Source organism: Zootermopsis nevadensis, unplaced genomic scaffold, assembly GCF_977971745.1.
Source record: "Zootermopsis nevadensis isolate Lab colony 2312 unplaced genomic scaffold, Znev_1.0 Znev_ptg000023l, whole genome shotgun sequence".
Classification (NCBI taxonomy): domain Eukaryota; kingdom Metazoa; phylum Arthropoda; class Insecta; order Blattodea; family Termopsidae; genus Zootermopsis; species Zootermopsis nevadensis.
In genome coordinates this window covers 2,501-30,197 of record NW_028259155.1, presented here as the reverse complement: position 1 = coordinate 30,197, position 27,697 = coordinate 2,501, and the positions used below count along the sequence as shown (strand labels likewise).

General features: G+C 37.5%; 1 protein-coding gene across 11 annotated transcripts; it reads left to right on the top strand.

The window, feature by feature from the left end:
- The first annotated feature begins 768 nt into the window (after positions 1 to 768).
- LOC147872849 (transcription-associated protein 1-like) lies at positions 769 to 27,169 on the top strand. 11 transcript variants are annotated; one of them, XM_087354522.1, is made up of 12 exons: positions 777 to 849; positions 1,687 to 2,116; positions 2,713 to 2,862; positions 3,347 to 3,444; positions 3,944 to 4,031; positions 4,276 to 4,496; positions 4,858 to 5,066; positions 5,601 to 5,814; positions 6,535 to 6,671; positions 9,861 to 10,074; positions 10,794 to 10,930; positions 27,050 to 27,169. In XM_087354522.1, exons 4-6 carry the CDS (start codon positions 3,432 to 3,434, stop codon positions 4,442 to 4,444), a joined length of 270 nt encoding a protein of 89 aa, XP_087210648.1. In that variant the 5' UTR covers positions 777 to 849; positions 1,687 to 2,116; positions 2,713 to 2,862; positions 3,347 to 3,431; the 3' UTR covers positions 4,445 to 4,496; positions 4,858 to 5,066; positions 5,601 to 5,814; positions 6,535 to 6,671; positions 9,861 to 10,074; positions 10,794 to 10,930; positions 27,050 to 27,169. The 11 variants fall into 11 exon arrangements, with proteins under 11 accessions (XP_087210642.1, XP_087210638.1, XP_087210647.1 ...); XM_087354520.1 differs by having other exon boundaries at positions 826 to 849; positions 4,855 to 5,066; XM_087354516.1 differs by lacking the exon at positions 3,944 to 4,031 and having other exon boundaries at positions 769 to 849; positions 4,302 to 4,496.
- Positions 27,170 to 27,697: the final 528 nt, after the last annotated feature.

The following is a 27,697-nucleotide window of genomic DNA, read 5'->3' as shown; positions in this document are numbered from 1 at the left end:
ACCTATAGGATGCACTTTAAATGTTGTGATTGTAAGTGTGAGATGATATGTTGACAGAAGTAAATGCAGTTTGGGATTGACATTATTGCTGTTTCCAGTTGGTATAGGTATCGTTTGTAGGCGTGGGTGGAGACTATTTGTGAAGTGATTTTGGTTTTTGTTATGTAGTGCTGTGACCTGCCGGGGTATTTTCTGTGCTTGTGGTGTGTTAAGCAAGGATAAAGGTTTTAAAACTTGTAAACTTGAAGTTTGGCGTGTGGTGTTTGTTATGAATTTGGATTTGCTTGCAAAAATCTCATGCCCAGTAGATGACAGATTTGTTGATTTATTTGGCTGGATTTTTTCTTTCGACTCAAGTGCTTTGAACACATTTTGGTTAAAGATTGTTGATTGATATGATGTCTGTTTGGACCACCTTTGGCTGCTCCCTCATAAATATATTTTTGCATAACCCCCTCATTCTCTCATCTTCGGCTCCCCACCCACCCGTTAACCCTCAATTATTTTTTTAGAGGGCAGAAATCAGAAATCGGTTCAGTCCTGCCCTCGTTTTATATTTAGAACTTAATACTACACTTAATACTACTGTAAGAATCCGCTGGGTCTCGAACTGCCGATGCCATTCGGCTGCCCTTCTGTTCCCGCTCAATACGTAGTTTACTGGGTTCGCTACTATAATTCGCTGTGGTCAAGTTCGCACAGAGAGAGAGAGAGAGAGAGAGAGAGAGAGAGAGAGAGTGAGAGAGAGTGAGTGAGAGTGAGTGAGAGTGAGTGTGTGTTGGTAAGCGTGAGTCTAGTCTTCGGAGTCTTGGAGGTGCTGTAAGTTTATGTGTGCGAACAGCGATCTAGGTGGGCTGTCATCAGGTTACGGAATGATGGGGTGTTCTCGTTTAACGGTTGAGGTTATGTGTCGATGATTCCCGAGGAATCAAATAAATAAACGCCATGAGGCGTTTACGGCATTGATAAGTGACATTTATATACTCAGAAGTGTGTGTGGTGTGCCCCCCTCCCCAAGAACAAAAGTACATGTTCAATCAACTGCGTCATCAGAATGCTGTTTATTTTTGCATTTGTGTTAGTTAAAAGTGAATGCATTTTGTCTTTCTGGGAATAGCTGAGAGAAGAAGCTTAATTGATCCTTGGGATTTTACTCGGGGAAAAGCTGTCTGTCACCTGACCAGCCTACTGCTTGCCAGGAAATCAGTGGAGTATGTTCAGTACACTTGGCAGGCTCACTTCTTATCGCAACAGGAATTTGGCACGTGGAAGATTGTTTTTTGTCCAACAGTTCTCAGACTTTTCCTGCGTAAGACGTAGTTTACTACTACTCTGCTATGACAAGGAGGTCGGATGAGTTCGCTGTTTTTCAGACGTTGCCGTCCCTGCCTATGATAAAATGGCGTGGGCGTTCTGCCCCTCTGTATTTCTTTGGTTGCTAGGATGCATTCTGAGTCCAGTGCAGATTTACTCTCATATATATTGCCAGGGCGTGGAAGTTAATTTGAATTGATGTGTGTCATCTTTCCCTTGTGTGAAGGACATAAGTGTGAAATATTTTGGTTGCATGGAGGGTTGGTTTAGTTGGCCAGTTGATTATTGATGAGGTGTAGAGTGCATTCGTAGTAGCAGTTACGACTGGTGTCACAATGCGGATATTTATTTTGGTATTTGGTATTGTTTCAGGTAGGAGTGCCTGCAAGCATGTGGGATACTATAGCCGTTGCCCACTTTTGATTCCTAGTGACCAAGTATGGGGTGTTCGTAGCATGCCTCACAATGCCACAAGGAAGACCTCAGGCCCTCGTGCGATTACCTTGCTTTCCGAGGAGGTGTACGGTTATAGATTTAGTGGGAGTGCCTAGTCTGTCTCAAAGAGTAGTTTGAGATCAGGGGATGTACTGAGTAGCAACTTTCATGTGAACTGTAGCTGTAGTGTGTGTTTACTGGTATCAACGAAGACATGGAGGACTAATTTGTCTGAATATCAGCGTTTCAGAAGATCAGTTGTGTGCGTGATGGGGAAGCAGCTTTTTTGGAGTTGGAGATGTGAAGAACCAGACAGAACGAAGCACCTGTAGTGTTTGTGACTTGGATAAGGAATTGCATTGTTCAGGTATGTTAGAGAGTACAGTTTATTTACATTCCATAGATCCTTCTTAGGACTAAACCAAAGGATGGAGAACAAATCATTTCATACAATACATATAAACTTCAGTACTTTTGACACAATTACAAGGATGTGTTTCACATGTGAATGTACATAACCTTCAGATTCTGCAATTCAATTATGAAAAATAATTTAAATGCAGGCTTGAACACCTTTAAATCGTTTAGAGTTTTAATTGTTGGTGGAAGATCATTAAATGACTTGATACGCGTATAATACGTTCCTTTTTGACGTTTATTACGGTTAGCATGGACTATAGAAAAATTATATACTTGTAATTAATTTTTATTTTATTGTTGAGATTTGTCAAAGTCCACTTACAAAATAAAAGTCTAGTCAATGATATGTTGGTGTCCATGAATCCCAAAGGTTCTGGAAATAAATATGACATGCGCCCTGATGTGGAGAAAAGGTGTTTAGAGTATTACAGTAAGTGCAGTACTTGAAAGTTACTGTAACTAAAACATTTGACTTCCCTTACCAGTGAATCTGGCCTGCGTTGTCACTCGTTATAACTTGAAACTGTTGCTTGTGTTTTCCAGGTCGTGGAGACAGCATGTATTGCTCTGAAGTCAAGCACGACGGATCCGTTACCGTCGTCAGTGCTGGGAAATAATTTGCTGTTTCTTGGTGGCATCCCTGAATTTTAATGAAGATGAGAATACAGTGCAGCAGCTTTTCTCCTGTCCAAGGTATATAAGAGCAGTTGGAGGCAGAAGAATATTGTAAAACTAACCTCATTCTTGATATTAAAAAAGTGTACAAAATAAAAGATGTTTTTTCATCCTGATGGTACTAACATGACATAACAGATTGTTAATCACTGGCTTTTCAACGCAGAATTGTAAGCGAGTCCCATGGCAGTCTATGAGGCACTGGTATAGATCTTTCTCTGAGCACCCAGAACTCATTATTTACTGGTACAGTGAGCCTGTTAGAGGCTGTATCACAATTAGTTTGTGTTTAGTATCCTGCCAGTACCAGGAGGCATCTGCACGTAATGTATTTCTTTCTCATATCATAAACCCAGATTTCCCATTTTCTCTGTCCCTTTTACATCAGTTGCTGATTTAGGAAGCAGCTACTGCATTGGCCACTGTTGTGACCAACATTTTGTACACTGAACATTAGGATGTGAGTGTAATTATCTGTACTCATTGTGATTCGCCGTTGCAGTTCTGATGATCCACATGTGGAGATCTCCGCAGTCCATGGGATTGCGTGCAGATTGCAGGACAAGCAAGCCAGAGCCACTCACCAGATGGCAGTCACAGGCAAGTTCATCCATTTGAGTAAATTGTTTAATGAACTTATTTTCTGAATTGCAATGCCATTATTGAAAGAAGAAGACCTTTTTTCCTGAAAAGTAGTAAATGGTTTTAATGAAATAAAGAACTTGTCTATTTCTTCTATTGAGACTACAAAGAAACAATGAAGAACGTGATTTTTCTTTGCCAGTTTAAGGAACCACATTTTGAGGCTGACCTCCACATTGTTCTATAATTGAGAATGCATGGAGTGTACCTCCATGCTCCCACTGCCTCATGGCATTGCGCTTAGTCACAAGGATAACTGCAGCTGATATAGCGAACCATTAAATGTTTAAAAATCATAATCTGTGTTGGTTTTCTGTAAGTCCAAGTGGTGTTAGAACCCAAAGACCACTGTGAGAACCTGAAATCTCTCTTAAAACCACATTTAGTATGTGAACTTGTTGAAAGCGTCTGCTTCATATCTGGAAAAGCCAGTAAGGCCTGTTGTGTATGTTGGTAGGAGTGTTTGTTGCTGCAGCCATGAAAGAGTTACGACGGTGTGTTCCTTGTTTGTCACTACACAATGGTGGCGATATCTCAGGTAGCTGGTGAGTTCAGTTTTATAAATTTAGATTGTTCAACATTGAAACAATTTATATTACTGATGGTGAAGTTTCCACCTTTGCTTCCAGAAGGTATGATAAAGTGGCATTACTGATGGTGATATGGAAAAAAAATCTAATTGCTACGGCTACCTCTTGCCCCTTGTCGGTTGAATTCACCTTAGTAGTAGAAGTGCTACAGATGTTGGGTGTGTTGTAGTGGCTTGCCATTTCTTAATCTTTCATTTAGGTCCTTTCTCCATGACATCAAAACAGGCGAACCTGAGGGGCATGGACCGACTGGTGTTTGTAGACTCCCTTGCTGTCATAATGGGGCACGAGGAGAGGGAGCCGTGTATCTTGGAGACAGCGATCAACATCCTCGGTTCCAAACAGACGGCAAGCGAACTGTTCGTTAAATATCCACTGAATCAGTGGCAACAGAAGTTGCGTGGGACTGACGTGATGTGTGTGAGTTGTAGAGTTTGTAGTTGCAGTATTATGACGTGTGGAATAATGGCCCACTTGGAGAATGCTTTAAATCTGCTGGGGGGGGAGGAAAGAAAGGCTCCAGTATGAATCTGTGAGTGAGGGAGTTCAGAATTTGTCAGGTCGCTGGTTGTGACACTGTCGTGACCCGTATTTAAAGTTAACTTGTGAATGGGTTTGTAATGAACTTGACAGAATTTGTCTTCTGAAAATGGAAGGTGCTTGTTCATTGGCTAAGGTAGGAGTGTTAACTGCTTGGTGAAGTAAAACTGTGTGCTCTTAGAAGAGTGTGATGTCTTGATTTCTTGAATGTGACTGTATTTTCTCTTTCTGGGAGTAGCAGATTACGAGAAACAGAATGATCCTTCAGATTCTACTGAGCACCATGCTGTTTGTCACGTGACCTGCGTACTGCCAGCCAGACAAGCATTGAAGTACGTGCGGTAACAGTTGGCGGACCGACTTGATGTCAGAAGATTAAACCTGCTGGGACAAAGAAGGAACATCGTATCCGCAAGAAACTGATATCAGTCTGAACGAGGCATTCGTTGTGTGAGTACATGAGCATTAGAATGTATTTGATGTGGTTGTCGTGTGAGAGAGATGAGTCTGTCCAATTTTATTAGGTACTTCAGATGTTGTGAACTTAAATGTGAGATTTGATATGTTGAAAGACCTATGTGCGGTGAGAGATTGGCATAATTGCTGTATCTGTGGTATGCTAGAGGCATTCATGATTCTCTAGTGAATATATTGTTCATAGGACATCAAAATTGGAGGTTAGGTATAGCTTGTAGACGAGGGTGGTGACTATTTGTGATAAGGTTTTGTTAATGAGTGGTTTTGTTACATGTGTGATGTGTGTAGTGCTGTGGAGCCTTTAATGTGATGTGTTTACTAATTAATAAGTGATTAATTGCGAAGGTAAGGAATTTAGTTTTGTTGACGTGTGAGTATTGTGCACAGTGACCGGAGCTGCTGGGATATTTTCTGTGCTTTTGGTTAATTTTGAGCAAGGGGATCGGTTATGAAACCTTTAAATTAGGTGATGTGTTGAATGTGATTGCATTTTTTTTCTGGTAATAGCTGCAGAGAAGAAGCTTGATTGATCCATGGGACTTTACTGAGGTTGAAGGATGCGTCACCTGACATGACTACTGCTTGCCAGGAAAAGAGTGGAGTATGTGCAGAAACACTTTGCTGGCTCACTGATATGACGACAGGAAATCAATCGGCTGTTATCACGAAGGACCTCATGTCTGCGAGAGATTTATCTCTGTGTCTACTTGACATGCATTGTGTAAGTATACGAGAAATATGATTATGAAATGTGCTAATTCATGATTCACACAATCAAATTCTTTGGCAAGATAGCGAAATATTCCACCATGCACATGCACTTGTTTATGTTTACAAGATGTTTTGATATCTGCATTGTAACAAGTTTCACAGTTTGAAGGACTTGTCGTAAGACAGAACACTGAATAATAATAATAATAGTATTCTACCATGTTTTCCATTGGAGGTAGCTCTGCCTTCATTTTATGTGTTTGGCATTGGTATTTTAATTTGGCCAAGAAAGAGGATTTCCAGGATAGGTAAGGTAGCTTCCCTATCTCTCGGTGAGAGACTGAGGGCGAGTTTCTTTTTTTTTGAGAGAGTGTTTTATTTATTTCTTGTGAGAGGTTGAGATATCACTTGAGTCAGATTGGTTCAGTCTTCGTTGTCGTGGTTTTGAACTTTGTAAATGTATGCTCATGTTTGATTCTTTTGAAATTGGTATTGTATTTATATCTCCTTATCATTGATCATTTACATCCAGTTTACGTAAAATGGGATTGCCGGTGGATGTAATGACACTAAGAGCCTCCCCCTTTTAACTTAAAAAAGGGTGATACAGTTAAATTATGGTGCGAGTGTGTTGTTTTCTTTCCATTTTATGGATCCAAGTTCTGAGCATTGGCGATTGCTGGTTGGTATGTTTGACTTATAATCTGTGTTTGTGTTTCATGTACGCCAGTGCATCGGACACGTACGAGTGGATGCGGCCTGTTCTGGAGGGGACTCGAGGCGAATGGCTCTTTGTGTGTGTTGCGGTATCGTTCATCACCTTACTTTGAATGGCGTATGGTGTAGTACTTGGTGCAACGTGCAAAGGTAACTTATATCTTAATTGCGTCATGCTTGTGTTCTTCAATACAATAATTTTATTCACCGTCTTTACACAAGCTTATAGATTGTTAAAATCACATAAAATTATAACATTTCAACATATGATATTGTTACATTTTAAAATGACGACATGTTTCCATGTTCATTCCATCATCGTCAGGTCTATCAATTAAAATTAAAAACTGTTGCACTTGCTGCCCTGCGTATACTGATTTGTTCTACCCGATAGATTTTATTTGTTTAACCTCCAGGCTTCTTCCGTTTAATTTTTGAAGACTGCGCCTGGATGTCTTAAATCTGCAAAATCAATTTTAATTTTCATATCCTGATCCTGGCTACTGACATAGGAAATGGAATAATTTTAAAGAATTACTCAATATATCGTAATACAAGCAAAAGAAAAGTAATCACAAAATATTTAAAGTATTATAACATACCGGGTTGTGTGTGAGGTGCGTGTCCGATATTACGGAGCTGTAGACTGCAACTAAGCTGTGAGTATCGTGTATGGCTATATATATTGGGTGAAAGTTGTTTAGGGGGTTGGGTCGATGGACTGTAGAATGTTAAATATCGGATTGTTCGTGTAGATGTTACTGTCGTTTAATGCAAGATTTTGTTTATGTGTTCTTTGTATATGATATTTTTCTATGGTGTCTCTATGTCGCTTCTTTTGTATTATTTTTATAATGTCCATTGTTTGTTCTATTTTGTTGTATGTATGTCCTGTGTTTAATATATGCTTTGCATATGCTGAATGATCTTTATTGTGTTTAATTGCTGTAATATGCTCTTTGTATCTTTGACTAAAGGTGCGTCCGGTTTGGCCTATATAGGTTAACGGGCAATCATTGCATTTTAACCTATATATGCCTGGTTTTTCGTATTGATTTGTTGTGTCTATTTGTGGCTTTTGTTTCAAGATGTTTTTTATTGTGTTTTTTGTTCTAAATGCTATTTTTGTTATTTGTTTTAAATGTTTTTGTTATATATTTGGTTTCTTTTCCTATATATGTGAATGTGGCCCATTTGTTTTGTTTATTTTCGTTTTTGTCTTCATTTATGTTGTTTACATTGTTTATTTTATTTTTGGTTTTTAATTCATAATTATTATATCCGTTTTCTATTAGAATTTGTTTTATTATGTTACATTCAATTTGTTTGTTTATTGTGGTCATGGGATATGTATTTTTTCGGTTTATTAAGTAATTAATAGCCATTTGTTAATGTTCATTTGGATGGCATGAAGAGGCATGAATTATGGTGCTTGTATTTGTAGGTTTTCTGTATATTTTGAATTCAGAGTTGTTTTCGTTTCGTATTATAGTTAGATCTAAATAATTTAATTTGTTATTTTGTTCTGTTTCTAAAGTGAATTGTATATTTTGATTTATGTTGTTAAATTCATTTAAAACATTTTTTATATTTGTATTTTTTGCATCAAAAATCATGAGTATATCATCAACATATCTACTATAGTATTTGATTTGATATTTGTTTAATATATTTACTATATAATCATGCTCGAGATATTGTAAGAATATTTCAGATAATATGCTCGAGGTTGGAGCTCCCATGGGTAACCCTGTTTCTTGTTTCCAATATTCATTGTTGAATTGGAAATAATTTTGGTTAATAATAATGTTAGTTATATTTGTAATTTCATTTATTAGATCTGTATTTATATTCTGTCTATTTAGAATATCTCTTACAATATCTCGTAGCATGATTGTTGGAATATTTGTATACATATTATTGATGTCAAAAGAACAAATTTGTATAATTTTATTATTATGAAAATTCAATTGTTGGATTTCGTTTATTAATTTTATAGAATTTGTTATGTTAAACGTATTTGGTAGATTAATATCGGACACGCACCTCACACACAACCCGGTATGTTATAATACTTTAAATATTTTGTGATTACTTTTCTTTTGCTTGTATTACGATATATTGAGTAATTCTTTAAAATTATTCCATTTCCTATGTCAGTAGCCAGGATCAGGATATGAAAATTGAAATTGATTTTGCAGATTTAAGACATCCAGGCGCAGTCTTCAAAAATTAAATGGAAGAAGCCTGGAGGTTAAACAAATAAAATCTAACGGGTAGAACAAATCAGTATACGCAGGGCAGCAAGTGCAACAGTTTTTAATTTTAATTGATAGACCTGACGATGATGGAATGAACATCGAAACATGTCGTCATTTTAAAATGTAACAATATCATATGTTGAAATGTTATAATTTTATGTGATTTTAACAATCTATAAGCTTGTGTAAAGACGGTGAATAAAATTATTGTAGTGCAAAGGTAGTTGATTTTTCCGATCATGTAGAGTTATTATTGTCTCTCACGGAGTCCGACGAACGCAAAGGAGTTTTGAAATTTTAATCTGATTTGAAATCAGTCATTGACACTTCCACTTCCAAGACAAGGCAGGGGTTTATTTTAGCAATGACGTACGTGATTCACACACGAGACTACCTCTTCCAAGATAATGCAGGGGTTTCTTTTAGCAATGACGTGCGTGATTCACACAAGACACTACCACTTTTAATACAAGGCAGAGGTTTCTTTTGACAATGACGTACGAGATTCACACACGACACTACCACTTCCAAGATAATGCAGGGGTTTCTTTTAACAATGACGTGCGTGATTCACACAAGACACTACCACTTTTAATACAAGACAAAGGTTTCTTTTGGCAATGACGTACGAGATTCACACACGACACTACCACTTTTAATACAAGGCAGGGGTTTCTTTTAGCAATGACGTGCGTTATTCACACAAGACACTAACCACTTTTAATACAATTCTGTAGTGAATATATTGTTCATAGGACATCAAAATTGGAGGTTAGGTGTAGCTTGTAGACGAGGGTGGTGACTATTTGTGATAAGGTTTTGTTAATGAGTGGTTTTGTTACATGTGTGATGTGTGTAGTGCTGTGGAGCCTTTAATGTGATGTGTTTACTAATTAATAAGTGAGTAACTGCCAAGGTAAGGAATTTAGTTTTGTTGACGTGTGAGTATTGTGCACAGTGACCGGAGCTGCTGGGATATTTTCTGTGCTTTTGGTTAATTTTGAGCAAGGGGATCGGTTATGAAACCTTTAAATTAGGTGATGTGTTGAATGTGATTGCATTTTCTTTCTGGTAATAGCTGCAGAGAAGAAGCTTGATTGATCCATGGGACTTTACTGAGGTTGAAGGATGCGTCACCTGACATGACTACTGCTTGCCAGGAAAAGAGTGGAGTATGTGCAGAAACACTTTGCTGGCTCACTGATATGACGACAGGAAATCAATCGGCTGTTATCACGAAGGACCTCATGTCTGCGAGAGATTTATCTCTGTGTCTACTTGACATGCATTGTGTAAGTATACGAGAAATATGATTATGAAATGTGCTAATTCATGATTCACACAATCAAATTCTTTGGCAAGATAGCGAAATATTCCACCATGCACATGCACTTGTTTATGTTTACAAGATGTTTTGATATCTGCATTGTAACAAGTTTCACAGTTTGAAGGACTTGTCGTAAGACAGAACACTGAATAATAATAATAATAGTATTCTACCATGTTTTCCATTGGAGGTAGCTCTGCCTTCATTTTATGTGTTTGGCATTGGTATTTTAATTTGGCCAAGAAAGAGGATTTCCAGGATAGGTAAGGTAGCTGCCCTATATCTCGGTGAGAGACTGTGGGCGAGTTTCTTTTTTTTGAGAGAGTGTTTTATTTATTTCTTGTGAGAGGTTGAGATATCACTTGAGTCAGATTGGTTGAGTCTTCGTTGTCGTGGTTTTGAACTTTGTAAATGTATGCTCATGTTTGATTCTTTTGAAATTGGTATTGTATTTATATCTCCTTATCATTGATCATTTACATCCAGTTTACGTAAAATGGGATTGCCGGTGGATGTAATGACACTAAGAGCCTCCCCCTTTGAACTTAAAAAAGGGTGATACAGTTAAATTATGGTGCGAGTGTGTTGTTTTCTTTCCATTTTATGGATCCAAGTTCTGAGCATTGGCGATTGCTGGTTGGTATGTTTGACTTATAATCTGTGTTTGTGTTTCATGTACGCCAGTGCATCGGACACGTACGAGTGGATGCGGCCTGTTCTGGAGGGGACTCGAGGCGAATGGCTCTTTGTGTGTGTTGCGGTATCGTTCATCACCTTACTTTGAATGGCGTATGGTGTAGTACTTGGTGCAACGTGCAAAGGTAACTTATATCTTAATTGCGTCATGCTTGTGTTCTTCAATACAATAATTTTATTCACCGTCTTTACACAAGCTTATAGATTGTTAAAATCACATAAAATTATAACATTTCAACATATGATATTGTTACATTTTAAAATGACGACATGTTTCGATGTTCATTCCATCATCGTCAGGTCTATCAATTAAAATTAAAAACTGTTGCACTTGCTGCCCTGCGTATACTGATTTGTTCTACCCGTTAGATTTTATTTGTTTAACCTCCAGGCTTCTTCCATTTAATTTTTGAAGACTGCGCCTGGATGTCTTAAATCTGCAAAATCAATTTTAATTTTCATATCCTGATCCTGGCTACTGACATAGGAAATGGAATAATTTTAAAGAATTACTCAATATATCGTAATACAAGCAAAAGAAAAGTAATCACAAAATATTTAAAGTATTATAACATACCGGGTTGTGTGTGAGGTGCGTGTTCGATATTACGGAGCTGTAGACTGCAACTAAGCTGTGAGTATCGTGTATGGCTATATATATTGGGTGAAAGTTGTTTAGGGGGTTGGGTCGATGGACTGTAGAATGTTAAATATCGGATTGTTCGTGTAGATGTTACTGTCGTTTAATGCAAGATTTTGTTTATGTGTTCTTTGTATATGATATTTTTCTATGGTGTCTCTATGTCGCTTGTTTTGTATTATTTTTATAATGTCCATTGTTTGTTCTATTTTGTTGTATGTATGTCCTGTGTTTAATATATGCTTTGCATATGCTGAATGATCTTTATTGTGTTTAATTGCTGTAATATGCTCTTTGTATCTTTGACTAAAGGTGCGTCCGGTTTGGCCTATATAGGTTAACGGGCAATCATTGCATTTTAACCTATATATGCCTGGTTTTTCATATTGATTTATTGTGTCTATTTGTGGCTTTTGTTTCAAGATGTTTTTTATTGTGTTTTTTGTTCTAAATGCTATTTTTGTTATTTGTTTTAAATGTTTTTGTTATATATTTGGTTTCTTTTCCTATATATGTGAATGTGGCCCATTTGTTTTGTTTATTTTCGTTTTTGTCTTCATTTATGTTGTTTACATTGTTTATTTTATTTTTGGGTTTTAATTCATAATTATTATATCCGTTTTCTATTAGAATTTGTTTTATTATGTTACATTCAATTTGTTTGTTTATTGTGGTTATGGGATATGTATTTTTTCGGTTTATTAAGTAATTAATAGCCATTTGTTAATGTTCATTTGGATGGCATGAAGAGGCATGAATTATGGTGCTTGTATTTGTAGGTTTTCTGTATATTTTGAATTCAGAGTTGTTTTCGTTTCGTATTATAGTTAGATCTAAATAATTTAATTTGTTATTTTGTTCTGTTTCTAAAGTGAATTGTATATTTTGATTTATGTTGTTAAATTCATTTAAAACATTTTTTATATTTGTATTTTTTGCATCAAAAATCATGAGTATATCATCAACATATCTACTATAGTATTTGATTTGATATTTGTTTAATATATTTACTATATAATCATGCTCGAGATATTGTAAGAATATTTCAGATAATATGCTCGAGGTTGGAGCTCCCATGGGTAACCCTGTTTCTTGTTTCCAATATTCAATGTTGAATTGGAAATAATTTTGGTTAATAATAATGTTAGTTATATTTGTAATTTCATTTATTAGATCTGTATTTATATTCTGTCTATTTAGAATATCTCTTACAATATCTCGTAGCATGATTGTTGGAATATTTGTATACATATTATTGATGTCAAAAGAACAAATTTGTATATTTTTATTATTATGAAAATTCAATTGTTGGATTTCGTTTATTAATTTTCTAGAATTTGTTATGTTAAACGTATTTGGTAGATTAATATCGGACACGCACCTCACACACAACCCGGTATGTTATAATACTTTAAATATTTTGTGATTACTTTTCTTTTGCTTGTATTACGATATATTGAGTAATTCTTTAAAATTATTCCATTTCCTATGTCAGTAGCCAGGATCAGGATATGAAAATTAAAATTGATTTTGCAGATTTAAGACATCCAGGCGCAGTCTTCAAAAATTAAATGGAAGAAGCCTGGAGGTTAAACAAATAAAATCTAACGGGTAGAACAAATCAGTATACGCAGGGCAGCAAGTGCAACAGTTTTTAATTTTAATTGATAGACCTGACGATGATGGAATGAACATCGAAACATGTCGTCATTTTAAAATGTAACAATATCATATGTTGAAATGTTATAATTTTATGTGATTTTAACAATCTATAAGCTTGTGTAAAGACGGTGAATAAAATTATTGTAGTGCAAAGGTAGTTGATTTTTCCGATCATGTAGAGTTATTATTGTCTCTCACGGAGTCCGAGGAACGCAAAGGAGTTTTGAAATTTTAATCTGATTTGAAATCAGTCATTGACACTTCCACTTCCAAGACAAGGCAGGGGTTTATTTTAGCAATGACGTACGTGATTCACACACGAGACTACCTTCTAAATTTCCTTCTAAATTTGACCTGTCCCATCCCTATCACGACTAGACTCCCAAGTCTTGAGAAGTTCTTGTCCCAAGTCTTGAGAAGTCACTCGTCACAAGTCTTGAGAAGTTCTTGTCCCAAGTCTTGAGAAGTTCTTGTCCCAAGTCTTGACAAGTCACTCGTCCCAAGTCTTGAGAAGTTATTGTCCCAAGTCTTGTCTGCTTGTTTAGGGCTGTGCCTCACCTGTCAGCTGAATTCAAATTTTTTCGAAAATTCTTAGTTTTCTTCGCGTTTCGCGCCATTTGCAGTCGTTTTTAATTTTTTTAAAATTTCGAAAAATTTAGAAAATTCTCAAAGGGGTACCCCTTTGAGAAATTTCAATTTTTTCGAAAAATCGAAAAACGTGGCAAATCGTCCAAAAAGCGCACAAAACTAAGAATTTTTGAAAATTTTCAACTTTTAATTTTTTTCCGAATTTTCCGAAAATTTTTGGTTTTGTGCGCATTTCAGAAGGTTTGCAGCGTTTTTTGATTTTTCGAAAAATTTCAAAAAATTTTCCTTCTAAATTTGACCTGTCCCATCCCTATCAGGACTAGACTCCCAAGTCTTGAGAAGTCACTCGTCCCAAGTCTTGAGAAGTTCTTGTCCCAAGTCTTGAGAAGTCACTTGTCCCAAGTTTTGAGAAGTCACTCGTTCCAAGTCTTGAGAAGTCACTCGTCCCAAGTCTTGAGAAGTCACTTGTCCCAAGTCTTGAGAAGTCCTTGTCCCAAGTCTTGAGAAGTCACTTGTCCCAAGTCTTGAGAAGTCACTCGTCCCAAGTCTTGAGAAGTTATTGTCCCAAGTCTTGTCTGCTTGTTTAGGGCTGTGCCTCACCTGTCTTAGCTGAATTGAAATTTTTTTTGAAAATTCTTAGTTTTCTTCGCGTTTCACGCCATTTGCAGTCGTTTTCAATTTTTTTAAAATTTCGAAAATTTTTGAAAATTCTCAAAGGGGTACCCCTTTGAGAAATTTTAATTTTTTCGAAAAATTTCGAAAAATCGAAAAACGTGGCAAATCGTCCAAAAAGCGCACAAAACTAAGAGTTTTTGAAAATTTTCAACTTTTAATTTTTTTCCGAATTTTCCGAAAATTTTTGGTTTTGTGCGCATTTCAGAAGGTTTGCAGCGTTTTTTGATTTTTCGAAAAATTTGAAAATTTTTCCTTCTAAATTTGACCTGTCCCATCCCTATCAGGACTAGACTCCCAAGTCTTGAGAAGTCACTTGTCCCAAGTCTTCAGAAGTCCTTGTCCCAAGTGTTGAGAAGTTCTTGTCCCAAGTCTTGAGAAGTCACTTGTCCCAAGTCTTGAGAAGTCACTCGTCCCAAGTCTTGAGAAGTGATTGTCCTAAGACTTGTCTGCTTGTTTAGGGCTGTTCCTCACCTGTCTTAGCTGAATTCAATTTTTTTCGAAAATTCTTAGTTTTCTTCGCGTTTCACGCCATTTGCAGTCGTTTTTAATTTCGAAAAATTTTGAAAATTCTCAAAGGGGTACCCCTTTGAAAAATTTCAATTTCTTCGAAAAATTTCGAAAAATCGAAAAACGTGGCAAATCGTCCAAAAAGCGCACAAAACTAAGAATTTTTGAAATTTTCAACTTTTAATTTTTTTCCGAATTTTCCGAAAATTTTTGGTTTTGTGCGCATTTCAGAAGGATTGCAGCGTTTTTTGATTTTTCGAAAAATTTCAAAAAATTTTCCTTCTAAATTTGACCTGTCCCATCCCTATCAGAACTAGACTCCCAAGTCTTGAGAAGTCACTCGTCCCAAGTCTTGAGAAGTTCTTGTCCCAAGTCTTGAGAAGTCACTTGTCCCAAGTCTTGAGAAGTCACTCGTTCCAAGTCTTGAGAAGTCACTCGTCCCAAGTCTTGAGAAGTTCTTGTCCCAAGTCTTGAGAAGTTCTTGTCCCAAGTCTTGAGAAGTTCTTGTCCCAAGTCTTGAGAAGTCACTTGTCCCAAGTCTTGAGAAGTTCTTTTCCCAAGTCTTGAGAAGTCACTCGTCCCAAGTCTTGAGACGTTCTTGTCCCAAGTCTTGAGAAGTTCTTGTCCCAAGTCTTGACAAGTCACTCGTCCCAAGTCTTGAGAAGTTATTGTCCCAAGTCTTGTCTGCTTGTTTAGGGCTGTGCCTCACCTGTCTTAGCTGAATTCAAATTTTTTAGAAAATTCTTAGTTTTCTTCGCGTTTCGCGCCATTTGCAGTTTTTTTTAATTTTTTTAAAATTTCGAAAATTTTTGAAAATTCTCAAAGGGGTACCCCTTTGAGAAATTTCAATTTTTTCGAAAAATTTCGAAGAATCGAAAAACGTGGCAAATCGTCCAAAAAGCGCACAAAACTAAGAATTTTTGAAAATTTTCAACTTTTAATTTTTTTCCGAATTTTCCGAAAATTTTTGGTTTTGTGCGCATTTCAGAAGGTTTGCAGCGTTTTTTGATTTTTCGAAAATTTTCAAAAAATTTTCCTTCTAAATTTGACCTGTCCCATCCCTATCAGGACTAGACTCCCAAGTCTTGAGAAGTCACTCGTCCCAAGTCTTGAGAAAATCAAAAAATGCTGCAAACCTTCTGAAATGCGCACAAAACCAAAAATTTTCGGAATATTCGGAAAAAAATTAAAAGTTGAAATTTTTCAAAAATTCTTAGTTTTCTTCGCGTTTCGCGCCATTTGCAGTCGTTTTTAATTTTTTTAAAATTTCGAAAATTTTTGAAAATTCTCAAAGGGGTACCCCTTTGAGAAATTTCAATTTTTTCGAAAAATTTCAAAAAATCAAAAAACGTAGCAAATCGTCCAAAAAGCGCACAAAACTAAGAATTTTTGAAAAATTTCAACTTTTAATTTTTTTCCGAATATTCCGAAAATTTTTGGTTTTGTGCGCATTTCAGAAGGTTTGCAGCATTTTTTGATTTTTCGAAAAATTTGAAAATTTTTCCTTCTAAATTTGACCTGTCCCATCCTTATCAGGACTAGACTCCCAAGTCTTGAGAAGTCACTTGTCCCAAGTCTTGAGAAGTCCTTGTCCCAAGTCTTGAGAAGTTCTTGTCCCAAGTCTTGAGAAGTCACTTGTCCCAAGTCTTGAGAAGTCACTTGTCCCAAGTCTTGAGAAGTTCTTGTCCCAAGTCTTGAGAAGTTCTTGTCCCAAGTCTTGAGAAGTCACTTGTCCCAAGTCTTGAGAAGTCCTTGTCCCAAGTCTTGAGAAGTTCTTGTCCCAAGTCTTGAGAAGTCACTTGTCCCAAGTCTTGAGAAGTCACTCGTCCCAAGTCTTGAGAAGTTCTTGTCCCAAGTCTTGAGAAGTTCTTGTCCCAAGTCTTGAGAAGTTCTTGTCCCAAGTCTTGAGAAGTCACTTGTCCCAAGTCTTGAGAAGTTCTTTTCCCAAGTCTTGAGAAGTCACTCGTCCCAAGTCTTGAGACGTTCTTGTCCCAAGTCTTGAGAAGTTCTTGTCCCAAGTCTTGACAAGTCACTCGTCCCAAGTCTTGAGAAATTATTGTCCCAAGTCTTATCTGCTTGTTTAGGGCTGTGCCTCACCTGTCTTAGCTGAATTCAAATTTTTTAGAAAATTCTTAGTTTTCTTCGCGTTTCGCGCCATTTGCAGTCGTTTTTAATTTTTTCAAAATTTCGAAAATTTTTGAAAATTCTCAAAGGGGTACCCCTTTGAGAAATTTCAATTTTTTCGAAAAATTTCAAAAAATCGAAAAACGTAGCAAATCGTCCAAAAAGCGCACAAAACTAAGAATTTTTGAAAAATTTCAACTTTTAATTTTTTTCCGAATATTCCGAAAATTTTTGGTTTTGTGCGCATTTCAGAAGGTTTGCAGCGTTTTTTGATTTTTCGAAAAATTTGAAAATTTTTCCTTCTAAATTTGACCTGTCCCATCCTTATCAGGACTAGACTCCCAAGTCTTGAGAAGTCACTTGTCCCAAGTCTTGAGAAGTCCTTGTCCCAAGTCTTGAGAAGTTCTTGTCCCAAGTCTTGAGAAGTCACTTGTCCCAGGTCTTGAGAAGTCACTCGTTCCAAGTTTTGAGAAGTTCTTGTCCCAAGTCTTGAGAAGTTCTTGTCCCAAGTCTTGAGAAGTCACTTGTCCCAAGTCTTGAGAAGTTCTTGTCCCAAGTCTTGAGAAGTTCTTGTCCCAAGTCTTGAGAAGTCACTTGTCCCAAGTCTTGAGAAGTCACTTGTCCCAAGTCTTGAGAAGTTCTTGTCCCAAGTCTTGAGAAGTTCTTGTCCCAAGTCTTGAGAAGTCACTTGTCCCAAGTCTTGAGAAGTTCTTGTCCCAAGTCTTGAGAAGTTCTTGTCCCAAGTCTTGAGAAGTCACTTGTCCCAAGTCTTGAGAAGTTCTTGTCCCAAGTCTTGAGAAGTTCTTGTCCCAAGTCTTGAGAAGTTGTTGTCCCAAGTCTTGAGAAGTTGTTGTCCCAAGTCTTGAGAAGTTCTTGTCCCAAGTCTTGAGAAGTTCTTGTCCCAAGTCTTGACAAGTCACTCGTCCCAAGTGTTGAGAAGTTATTGTCCCAAGTCTTGTCTGCTTGTTTAGGACTGTGCCTCACCTGTCTTAATTGAATTCAATTTTTTTCGAAAATTCTTAGTTTTCTTCGCGTTTCGCGCCATTTGCAGTCGTTTTTAATTTTTTTAAAATTTCGAAAATTTTTGAAAATTCTCAAAGGGTTACCCCTTTGAGAAATTTCAATTTTTTCGAAAAATTTCAAAAAATCGAAAAACGTAGCAAATCGTCCAAAAAGCGCACAAAACTAAGAATTTTTGAAAAATTTCAACTTTTAATTTTTTTCCGAATATTCCGAAAATTTTTGGTTTTGTGCGCATTTCAGAAGGTTTGCAGCGTTTTTTGATTTTTCGAAAAATTTGAAAATTTTTCCTTCTAAATTTGACCTGTCCCATCCTTATCAGGACTAGACTCCCAAGTCTTGAGAAGTCACTTGTCCCAAGTCTTGAGAAGTCCTTGTCCCAAGTCTTGAGAAGTTCTTGTCCCAAGTCTTGAGAAGTTCTTGTCCCAAGTCTTGAGAAGTTCTTGTCCCAAGTCTTGAGAAGTCACTTGTCCCAAGTCTTGAGAAGTTCTTTTCCCAAGTCTTGAGAAGTCACTCGTCCCAAGTCTTGAGACGTTCTTGTCCCAAGTCTTGAGAAGTTCTTGTCCCAAGTCTTGACAAGTCACTCGTCCCAAGTCTTGAGAAGTTATTGTCCCAAGTCTTGTCTGCTTGTTTAGGGCTGTGCCTCACCTGTCTTAGCTGAATTCAAATTTTTTAGAAAATTCTTAGTTTTCTTCGCGTTTCGCGCCATTTGCAGTCGTTTTTAATTTTTTCAAAATTTCGAAAATTTTTGAAAATTCTCAAAGGGGTACCCCTTTGAGAAATTTCAATTTTTTCGAAAAATTTCAAAAAATCGAAAAACGTAGCAAATCGTCCAAAAAGCGCACAAAACTAAGAATTTTTGAAAAATTTCAACTTTTAATTTTTTTCCGAATATTCCGAAAATTTTTGGTTTTGTGCGCATTTCAGAAGGTTTGCAGCGTTTTTTGATTTTTCGAAAAATTTGAAAATTTTTCCTTCTAAATTTGACCTGTCCCATCCTTATCAGGACTAGACTCCCAAGTCTTGATAAGTCACTTGTCCCAAGTCTTGAGAAGTCCTTGTCCCAAGTCTTGAGAAGTTCTTGTCCCAAGTCTTGAGAAGTCACTCGTTCCAAGTTTTGAGAAGTTCTTGTCCCAAGTCTTGAGAAGTTCTTGTCCCAAGTCTTGAGAAGTCACTTGTCCCAAGTCTTGAGAAGTTCTTGTCCCAAGTCTTGAGAAGTTCTTGTCCCAAGTCTTGAGAAGTCACTTGTCCCAAGTCTTGAGAAGTCACTTGTCCCAAGTCTTGAGAAGTTCTTGTCCCAAGTCTTGAGAAGTTCTTGTCCCAAGTCTTGAGAAGTCACTTGTCCCAAGTCTTGAGAAGTTCTTGTCCCAAGTCTTGAGAAGTTCTTGTCCCAAGTCTTGAGAAGTCACTTGTCCCAAGTCTTGAGAAGTTCTTGTCCCAAGTCTTGAGAAGTTCTTGTCCCAAGTCTTGAGAAGTCACTTGTCCCAAGTCTTGAGAAGTTCTTGTCCCAAGTCTTGAGAAGTTCTTGTCCCAAGTCTTGAGAAGTTGTTGTCCCAAGTCTTGAGAAGTTCTTGTCCCAAGTCTTGAGAAGTTCTTGTCCCAAGTCTTGACAAGTCACTCGTCCCAAGTCTTGAGAAGTTATTGTCCCAAGTCTTGTCTGCTTGTTTAGGACTGTGCCTCACCTGTCTTAATTGAATTCAATTTTTTTCGAAAACTCTTAGTTTTCTTCGCGTTTCGCGCCATTTGCAGTCGTTTTTAATTTTTTTAAAATTTCGAAAAAATTTGAAAATTCTCAAAGGGGTACCCCTTTGAGAAATTTCAATTTTTTCGAAAAATTTCGAAAAATCGAAAAACGTGGCAAATCGTCCAAAAAGCGCACAAAACTAAGAATTTTTGAAAATTTTCAACTTTTAATTTTTTTCCGAATTTTCCGAAAATTTTTGGTTTTGTGCGCATTTGAGAAGGTTTGTAGCGTTTTTTTATTTTTCCAAAAATTTGAAAATTTCTCGTTCTAAATTTGACCTGTCCCATCTTTATCAGGACTAGACTCCCAAGTCTTGAGAAGTCACTTGTCCCAAGTCTTGAGAAGTCCTTGTCCCAAGTCTTGAGAAGTTCTTGTCCCAAGTCTTGAGAAGTCACTTGTCCCAAGTCTTGAGAAGTCACTTGTCCCAAGTCTTGAGAAGTTCTTGTCCCAAGTCTTGAGAAGTTCTTGTCCCAAGTCTTGAGAAGTCACTTGTCCCAAGTCTTGAGAAGTCCTTGTCCCAAGTCTTGAGAAGTTCTTGTCCCAAGTCTTGAGAAGTCACTTGTCCCAAGTCTTGAGAAGTCACTCGTCCCAAGTCTTGAGAAGTTCTTGTCCCAAGTCTTGAGAAGTTCTTGTCCCAAGTCTTGAGAAGTTCTTGTCCCAAGTCTTGAGAAGTCACTTGTCCCAAGTCTTGAGAAGTTCTTTTCCCAAGTCTTGAGAAGTCACTCGTCCCAAGTCTTGAGACGTTCTTGTCCCAAGTCTTGAGAAGTTCTTGTCCCAAGTCTTGACAAGTCACTCGTCCCAAGTCTTGAGAAATTATTGTCCCAAGTCTTATCTGCTTGTTTAGGGCTGTGCCTCACCTGTCTTAGCTGAATTCAAATTTTTTAGAAAATTCTTAGTTTTCTTCGCGTTTCGCGCCATTTGCAGTCGTTTTTAATTTTTTCAAAATTTCGAAAATTTTTGAAAATTCTCAAAGGGGTACCCCTTTGAGAAATTTCAATTTTTTCGAAAAATTTCAAAAAATCGAAAAACGTAGCAAATCGTCCAAAAAGCGCACAAAACTAAGAATTTTTGAAAAATTTCAACTTTTAATTTTTTTCCGAATATTCCGAAAATTTTTGGTTTTGTGCGCATTTCAGAAGGTTTGCAGCGTTTTTTGATTTTTCGAAAAATTTGAAAATTTTTCCTTCTAAATTTGACCTGTCCCATCCTTATCAGGACTAGACTCCCAAGTCTTGAGAAGTCACTTGTCCCAAGTCTTGAGAAGTCCTTGTCCCAAGTCTTGAGAAGTTCTTGTCCCAAGTCTTGAGAAGTCACTTGTCCCAGGTCTTGAGAAGTCACTCGTTCCAAGTTTTGAGAAGTTCTTGTCCCAAGTCTTGAGAAGTTCTTGTCCCAAGTCTTGAGAAGTCACTTGTCCCAAGTCTTGAGAAGTTCTTGTCCCAAGTCTTGAGAAGTTCTTGTCCCAAGTCTTGAGAAGTCACTTGTCCCAAGTCTTGAGAAGTCACTTGTCCCAAGTCTTGAGAAGTTCTTGTCCCAAGTCTTGAGAAGTTCTTGTCCCAAGTCTTGAGAAGTCACTTGTCCCAAGTCTTGAGAAGTTCTTGTCCCAAGTCTTGAGAAGTTCTTGTCCCAAGTCTTGAGAAGTCACTTGTCCCAAGTCTTGAGAAGTCCTTGTCCCAAGTCTTGAGAAGTTCTTGTCCCAAGTCTTGAGAAGTCACTTGTCCCAGGTCTTGAGAAGTTCTTGTCCCAAGTCTTGAGAAGTCACTTGTCCCAAGTCTTGAGAAGTTCTTTTCCCAAGTCTTGAGAAGTCACTCGTCCCAAGTCTTGAGACGTTCTTGTCCCAAGTCTTGAGAAGTTCTTGTCCCAAGTCTTGACAAGTCACTCGTCCCAAGTCTTGAGAAGTTATTGTCCCAAGTCTTGTCTGCTTGTTTAGGGCTGTGCCTCACCTGTCTTAGCTGAATTCAAATTTTTTCGAAAAACCTTAGTTTTCTTCGCGTTTCGCGCCATTTGCAGTCGTTTTTAATTTTTTTAAAATTTCGAAAAAATTTGAAAATTCTCAAAGGGGTACCCCTTTGAGAAATTTCAATTTTTTCGAAAAATTTCGAAAAATCGAAAAACGTGGCAAATCGTCCAAAAAGCGCACAAAACTAAGAATTTTTGAAAATTTTCAACTTTTAATTTTTTTCCGAATTTTCCGAAAATTTTTGGTTTTGTGCGCATTTGAGAAGGTTTGTAGCGTTTTTTTATTTTTCCAAAAATTTGAAAATTTCTCGTTCTAAATTTGACCTGTCCCATCTTTATCAGGACTAGACTCCCAAGTCTTGAGAAGTCACTTGTCCCAAGTCTTGAGAAGTCCTTGTCCCAAGTCTTGAGAAGTTCTTGTCCCAAGTCTTGAGAAGTCACTTGTCCCAAGTCTTGAGAAGTCACTTGTCCCAAGTCTTGAGAAGTTCTTGTCCCAAGTCTTGAGAAGTCACTTGTCCCAAGTCTTGAGAAGTCCTTGTCCCAAGTCTTGAGAAGTTCTTGTCCCAAGTCTTGAGAAGTCACTTGTCCCAAGTCTTGAGAAGTCACTCGTCCCAAGTCTTGAGAAGTTCTTGTCCCAAGTCTTGAGAAGTTCTTGTCCCAAGTCTTGAGAAGTTCTTGTCCCAAGTCTTGAGAAGTCACTTGTCCCAAGTCTTGAGAAGTTCTTTTCCCAAGTCTTGAGAAGTCACTCGTCCCAAGTCTTGAGACGTTCTTGTCCCAAGTCTTGAGAAGTTCTTGTCCCAAGTCTTGACAAGTCACTCGTCCCAAGTCTTGAGAAATTATTGTCCCAAGTCTTATCTGCTTGTTTAGGGCTGTGCCTCACCTGTCTTAGCTGAATTCAAATTTTTTAGAAAATTCTTAGTTTTCTTCGCGTTTCGCGCCATTTGCAGTCGTTTTTAATTTTTTCAAAATTTCGAAAATTTTTGAAAATTCTCAAAGGGGTACCCCTTTGAGAAATTTCAATTTTTTCGAAAAATTTCAAAAAATCGAAAAACGTAGCAAATCGTCCAAAAAGCGCACAAAACTAAGAATTTTTGAAAAATTTCAACTTTTAATTTTTTTCCGAATATTCCGAAAATTTTTGGTTTTGTGCGCATTTCAGAAGGTTTGCAGCGTTTTTTGATTTTTCGAAAAATTTGAAAATTTTTCCTTCTAAATTTGACCTGTCCCATCCTTATCAGGACTAGACTCCCAAGTCTTGATAAGTCACTTGTCCCAAGTCTTGAGAAGTCCTTGTCCCAAGTCTTGAGAAGTTCTTGTCCCAAGTCTTGAGAAGTCACTTGTCCCAGGTCTTGAGAAGTCACTCGTTCCAAGTTTTGAGAAGTTCTTGTCCCAAGTCTTGAGAAGTTCTTGTCCCAAGTCTTGAGAAGTCACTTGTCCCAAGTCTTGAGAAGTTCTTGTCCCAAGTCTTGAGAAGTTCTTGTCCCAAGTCTTGAGAAGTCACTTGTCCCAAGTCTTGAGAAGTCACTTGTCCCAAGTCTTGAGAAGTTCTTGTCCCAAGTCTTGAGAAGTTCTTGTCCCAAGTCTTGAGAAGTCACTTGTCCCAAGTCTTGAGAAGTTCTTGTCCCAAGTCTTGAGAAGTTCTTGTCCCAAGTCTTGAGAAGTCACTTGTCCCAAGTCTTGAGAAGTCCTTGTCCCAAGTCTTGAGAAGTTCTTGTCCCAAGTCTTGAGAAGTCACTTGTCCCAGGTCTTGAGAAGTTCTTGTCCCAAGTCTTGAGAAGTCACTTGTCCCAAGTCTTGAGAAGTTCTTTTCCCAAGTCTTGAGAAGTCACTCGTCCCAAGTCTTGAGACGTTCTTGTCCCAAGTCTTGAGAAGTTATTGTCCCAAGTCTTGTCTGCTTGTTTAGGACTGTGCCTCACCTGTCTTAATTGAATTCAATTTTTTTCGAAAATTCTTAGTTTTCTTCGCGTTTCGCGCCATTTGCAGTCGTTTTTAATTTTTTTAAAATTTCGAAAATTTTTGAAAATTCTCAAAGGGTTACCCCTTTGAGAAATTTCAATTTTTTCGAAAAATTTCAAAAAATCGAAAAACGTAGCAAATCGTCCAAAAAGCGCACAAAACTAAGAATTTTTGAAAAATTTCAACTTTTAATTTTTTTCCGAATATTCCGAAAATTTTTGGTTTTGTGCGCATTTCAGAAGGTTTGCAGCGTTTTTTGATTTTTCGAAAAATTTGAAAATTTTTCCTTCTAAATTTGACCTGTCCCATCCTTATCAGGACTAGACTCCCAAGTCTTGAGAAGTCACTTGTCCCAAGTCTTGAGAAGTCCTTGTCCCAAGTCTTGAGAAGTTCTTGTCCCAAGTCTTGAGAAGTTCTTGTCCCAAGTCTTGAGAAGTTCTTGTCCCAAGTCTTGAGAAGTCACTTGTCCCAAGTCTTGAGAAGTTCTTTTCCCAAGTCTTGAGAAGTCACTCGTCCCAAGTCTTGAGACGTTCTTGTCCCAAGTCTTGAGAAGTTCTTGTCCCAAGTCTTGACAAGTCACTCGTCCCAAGTCTTGAGAAGTTATTGTCCCAAGTCTTGTCTGCTTGTTTAGGGCTGTGCCTCACCTGTCTTAGCTGAATTCAAATTTTTTAGAAAATTCTTAGTTTTCTTCGCGTTTCGCGCCATTTGCAGTCGTTTTTAATTTTTTCAAAATTTCGAAAATTTTTGAAAATTCTCAAAGGGGTACCCCTTTGAGAAATTTCAATTTTTTCGAAAAATTTCAAAAAATCGAAAAACGTAGCAAATCGTCCAAAAAGCGCACAAAACTAAGAATTTTTGAAAAATTTCAACTTTTAATTTTTTTCCGAATATTCCGAAAATTTTTGGTTTTGTGCGCATTTCAGAAGGTTTGCAGCGTTTTTTGATTTTTCGAAAAATTTGAAAATTTTTCCTTCTAAATTTGACCTGTCCCATCCTTATCAGGACTAGACTCCCAAGTCTTGATAAGTCACTTGTCCCAAGTCTTGAGAAGTCCTTGTCCCAAGTCTTGAGAAGTTCTTGTCCCAAGTCTTGAGAAGTCACTTGTCCCAGGTCTTGAGAAGTCACTCGTTCCAAGTTTTGAGAAGTTCTTGTCCCAAGTCTTGAGAAGTTCTTGTCCCAAGTCTTGAGAAGTCACTTGTCCCAAGTCTTGAGAAGTTCTTGTCCCAAGTCTTGAGAAGTTCTTGTCCCAAGTCTTGAGAAGTCACTTGTCCCAAGTCTTGAGAAGTCACTTGTCCCAAGTCTTGAGAAGTTCTTGTCCCAAGTCTTGAGAAGTTCTTGTCCCAAGTCTTGAGAAGTCACTTGTCCCAAGTCTTGAGAAGTTCTTGTCCCAAGTCTTGAGAAGTTCTTGTCCCAAGTCTTGAGAAGTCACTTGTCCCAAGTCTTGAGAAGTTCTTGTCCCAAGTCTTGAGAAGTTCTTGTCCCAAGTCTTGAGAAGTTGTTGTCCCAAGTCTTGAGAAGTTCTTGTCCCAAGTCTTGAGAAGTTCTTGTCCCAAGTCTTGACAAGTCACTCGTCCCAAGTCTTGAGAAGTTATTGTCCCAAGTCTTGTCTGCTTGTTTAGGGCTGTGCCTCACCTGTCTTAGCTGAATTCAAATTTTTTAGAAAATTCTTAGTTTTCTTCGCGTTTCGCGCCATTTGCAGTCGTTTTTAATTTTTTCAAAATTTCGAAAATTTTTGAAAATTCTCAAAGGGGTACCCCTTTGAGAAATTTCAATTTTTTCGAAAAATTTCAAAAAATCGAAAAACGTAGCAAATCGTCCAAAAAGCGCACAAAACTAAGAATTTTTGAAAAATTTCAACTTTTAATTTTTTTCCGAATATTCCGAAAATTTTTGGTTTTGTGCGCATTTCAGAAGGTTTGCAGCGTTTTTTGATTTTTCGAAAAATTTGAAAATTTTTCCTTCTAAATTTGACCTGTCCCATCCTTATCAGGACTAGACTCCCAAGTCTTGATAAGTCACTTGTCCCAAGTCTTGAGAAGTCCTTGTCCCAAGTCTTGAGAAGTTCTTGTCCCAAGTCTTGAGAAGTCACTTGTCCCAGGTCTTGAGAAGTCACTCGTTCCAAGTTTTGAGAAGTTCTTGTCCCAAGTCTTGAGAAGTTCTTGTCCCAAGTCTTGAGAAGTCACTTGTCCCAAGTCTTGAGAAGTTCTTGTCCCAAGTCTTGAGAAGTTCTTGTCCCAAGTCTTGAGAAGTCACTTGTCCCAAGTCTTGAGAAGTCACTTGTCCCAAGTCTTGAGGAGTTCTTGTCCCAAGTCTTGAGAAGTTCTTGTCCCAAGTCTTGAGAAGTCACTTGTCCCAAGTCTTGAGAAGTTCTTGTCCCAAGTCTTGAGAAGTTCTTGTCCCAAGTCTTGAGAAGTCACTTGTCCCAAGTCTTGAGAAGTTCTTGTCCCAAGTCTTGAGAAGTTCTTGTCCCAAGTCTTGAGAAGTTGTTGTCCCAAGTCTTGAGAAGTTCTTGTCCCAAGTCTTGAGAAGTTCTTGTCCCAAGTCTTGACAAGTCACTCGTCCCAAGTCTTGAGAAGTTATTGTCCCAAGTCTTGTCTGCTTGTTTAGGGCTGTGCCTCACCTGTCTTAATTGAATTCAATTTTTTTCGAAAATTCTTAGTTTTCTTCGCGTTTCGCGCCATTTGCAGTCGTTTTTAATTTTTTTAAAATTTCGAAAATTTTTGAAAATTCTCAAAGGGGTACCCCTTTGAGAAATTTCAATTTTTTCGAAAAATTTCAAAAAATCGAAAAACGTAGCAAATCGTCCAAAAAGCGCACAAAACTAAGAATTTTTGAAAAATTTCAACTTTTAATTTTTTTCCGAATATTCCGAAAATTTTTGGTTTTGTGCGCATTTCAGAAGGTTTGCAGCGTTTTTTGATTTTTCGAAAAATTTGAAAATTTTTCCTTCTAAATTTGACCTGTCCCATCCTTATCAGGACTAGACTCCCAAGTCTTGAGAAGTCACTTGTCCCAAGTCTTGAGAAGTCCTTGTCCCAAGTCTTGAGAAGTTCTTGTCCCAAGTCTTGAGAAGTCACTTGTCCCAGGTCTTGAGAAGTCACTCGTTCCAAGTTTTGAGAAGTCACTCGTCCCAAGTCTTGAGAAGTTCTTGTCCCAAGTCTTGAGAAGTCCCTTGTCCCAAGTCTTGAGAAGTCCCTTGTCCCAAGTCTTGAGAAGTCCTTGTCCCAAGTCTTGAGAAGTCACTTGTCCCAAGTCTTGAGAAGTCACTTGTCCCAAGTCTTGAGAAGTCCTACGCAGAATATATTTATTTTGTTTTCAGTTAATTTTATTTGCTTTGATTGAAATTAATGTTTGTTTTTTGATTTTGTTCAGGTGATGATACTTTTTTCCAGTCGAGATTAAGAAGATGAAATAAGTGAATGAATTATATTTTGTAAACTGATGTACAAACAGAATTTTTTTGCATAATAAAGACTTTTTTATTTTGAATAATGTTATCATTTAGGAATCCTGAATTCCTTCCATACACTCTAGGTAGAACTGAGAATTTCTTCGAACTTTGCCAAAAACTTAGTTTTTGGTACAAGTTCGGAAAATTCTAAGAAAAACTTGAAAAGTTCTTGTCCCAAGTCTTGAGAAGTTCTTGTATCAAGTCTTGAGAAGTTCTTGTCCCAAGTGTTGTCTGCTTTTTTAGGGCTGTGCCTCACCCATCTTAGCTGAATTCAAATTGTTTTCGAAAATTTCGATTTTTCTTAGTTTTCTTCGCGTTTCACGCCACTTGGGACGAGTGACTTCTCAATACTTGGGACAATAACTTCTGAAGACTTGGGACGAGTGACTTCTCAAGACTTGGGACGAGTGAATTCTCAAGACTTGGGACATGAACTTCTCAAGACTTGGGACAAGAACGTCTCAAGACTTGGGACGAGTGACTTCTCAAGACTTGGGACAAGAACTTATCAAGACTTCTCAAGACTTGGGACAAGGACTTCTCAAGACTTGGGACAAGTGACATCTCAA

Coding starts and splice junctions, on each gene's coding strand:
- LOC147872849 (XM_087354512.1), top strand. CDS start 2,820: ATGAAGATGAGAATACAGTGCAGCAGCTTTTCTCCTGTCCAAG. Junction 3,445..4,301: donor TCACCAGATGGCAGTCACAG/GCAAGTTCATCC, acceptor ACATCAAAACAG/GCGAACCTGAGGGGCATGGA. Junction 4,497..4,854: donor GTGGGACTGACGTGATGTGT/GTGAGTTGTAGA, acceptor TTCTGGGAGTAG/CAGATTACGAGAAACAGAAT.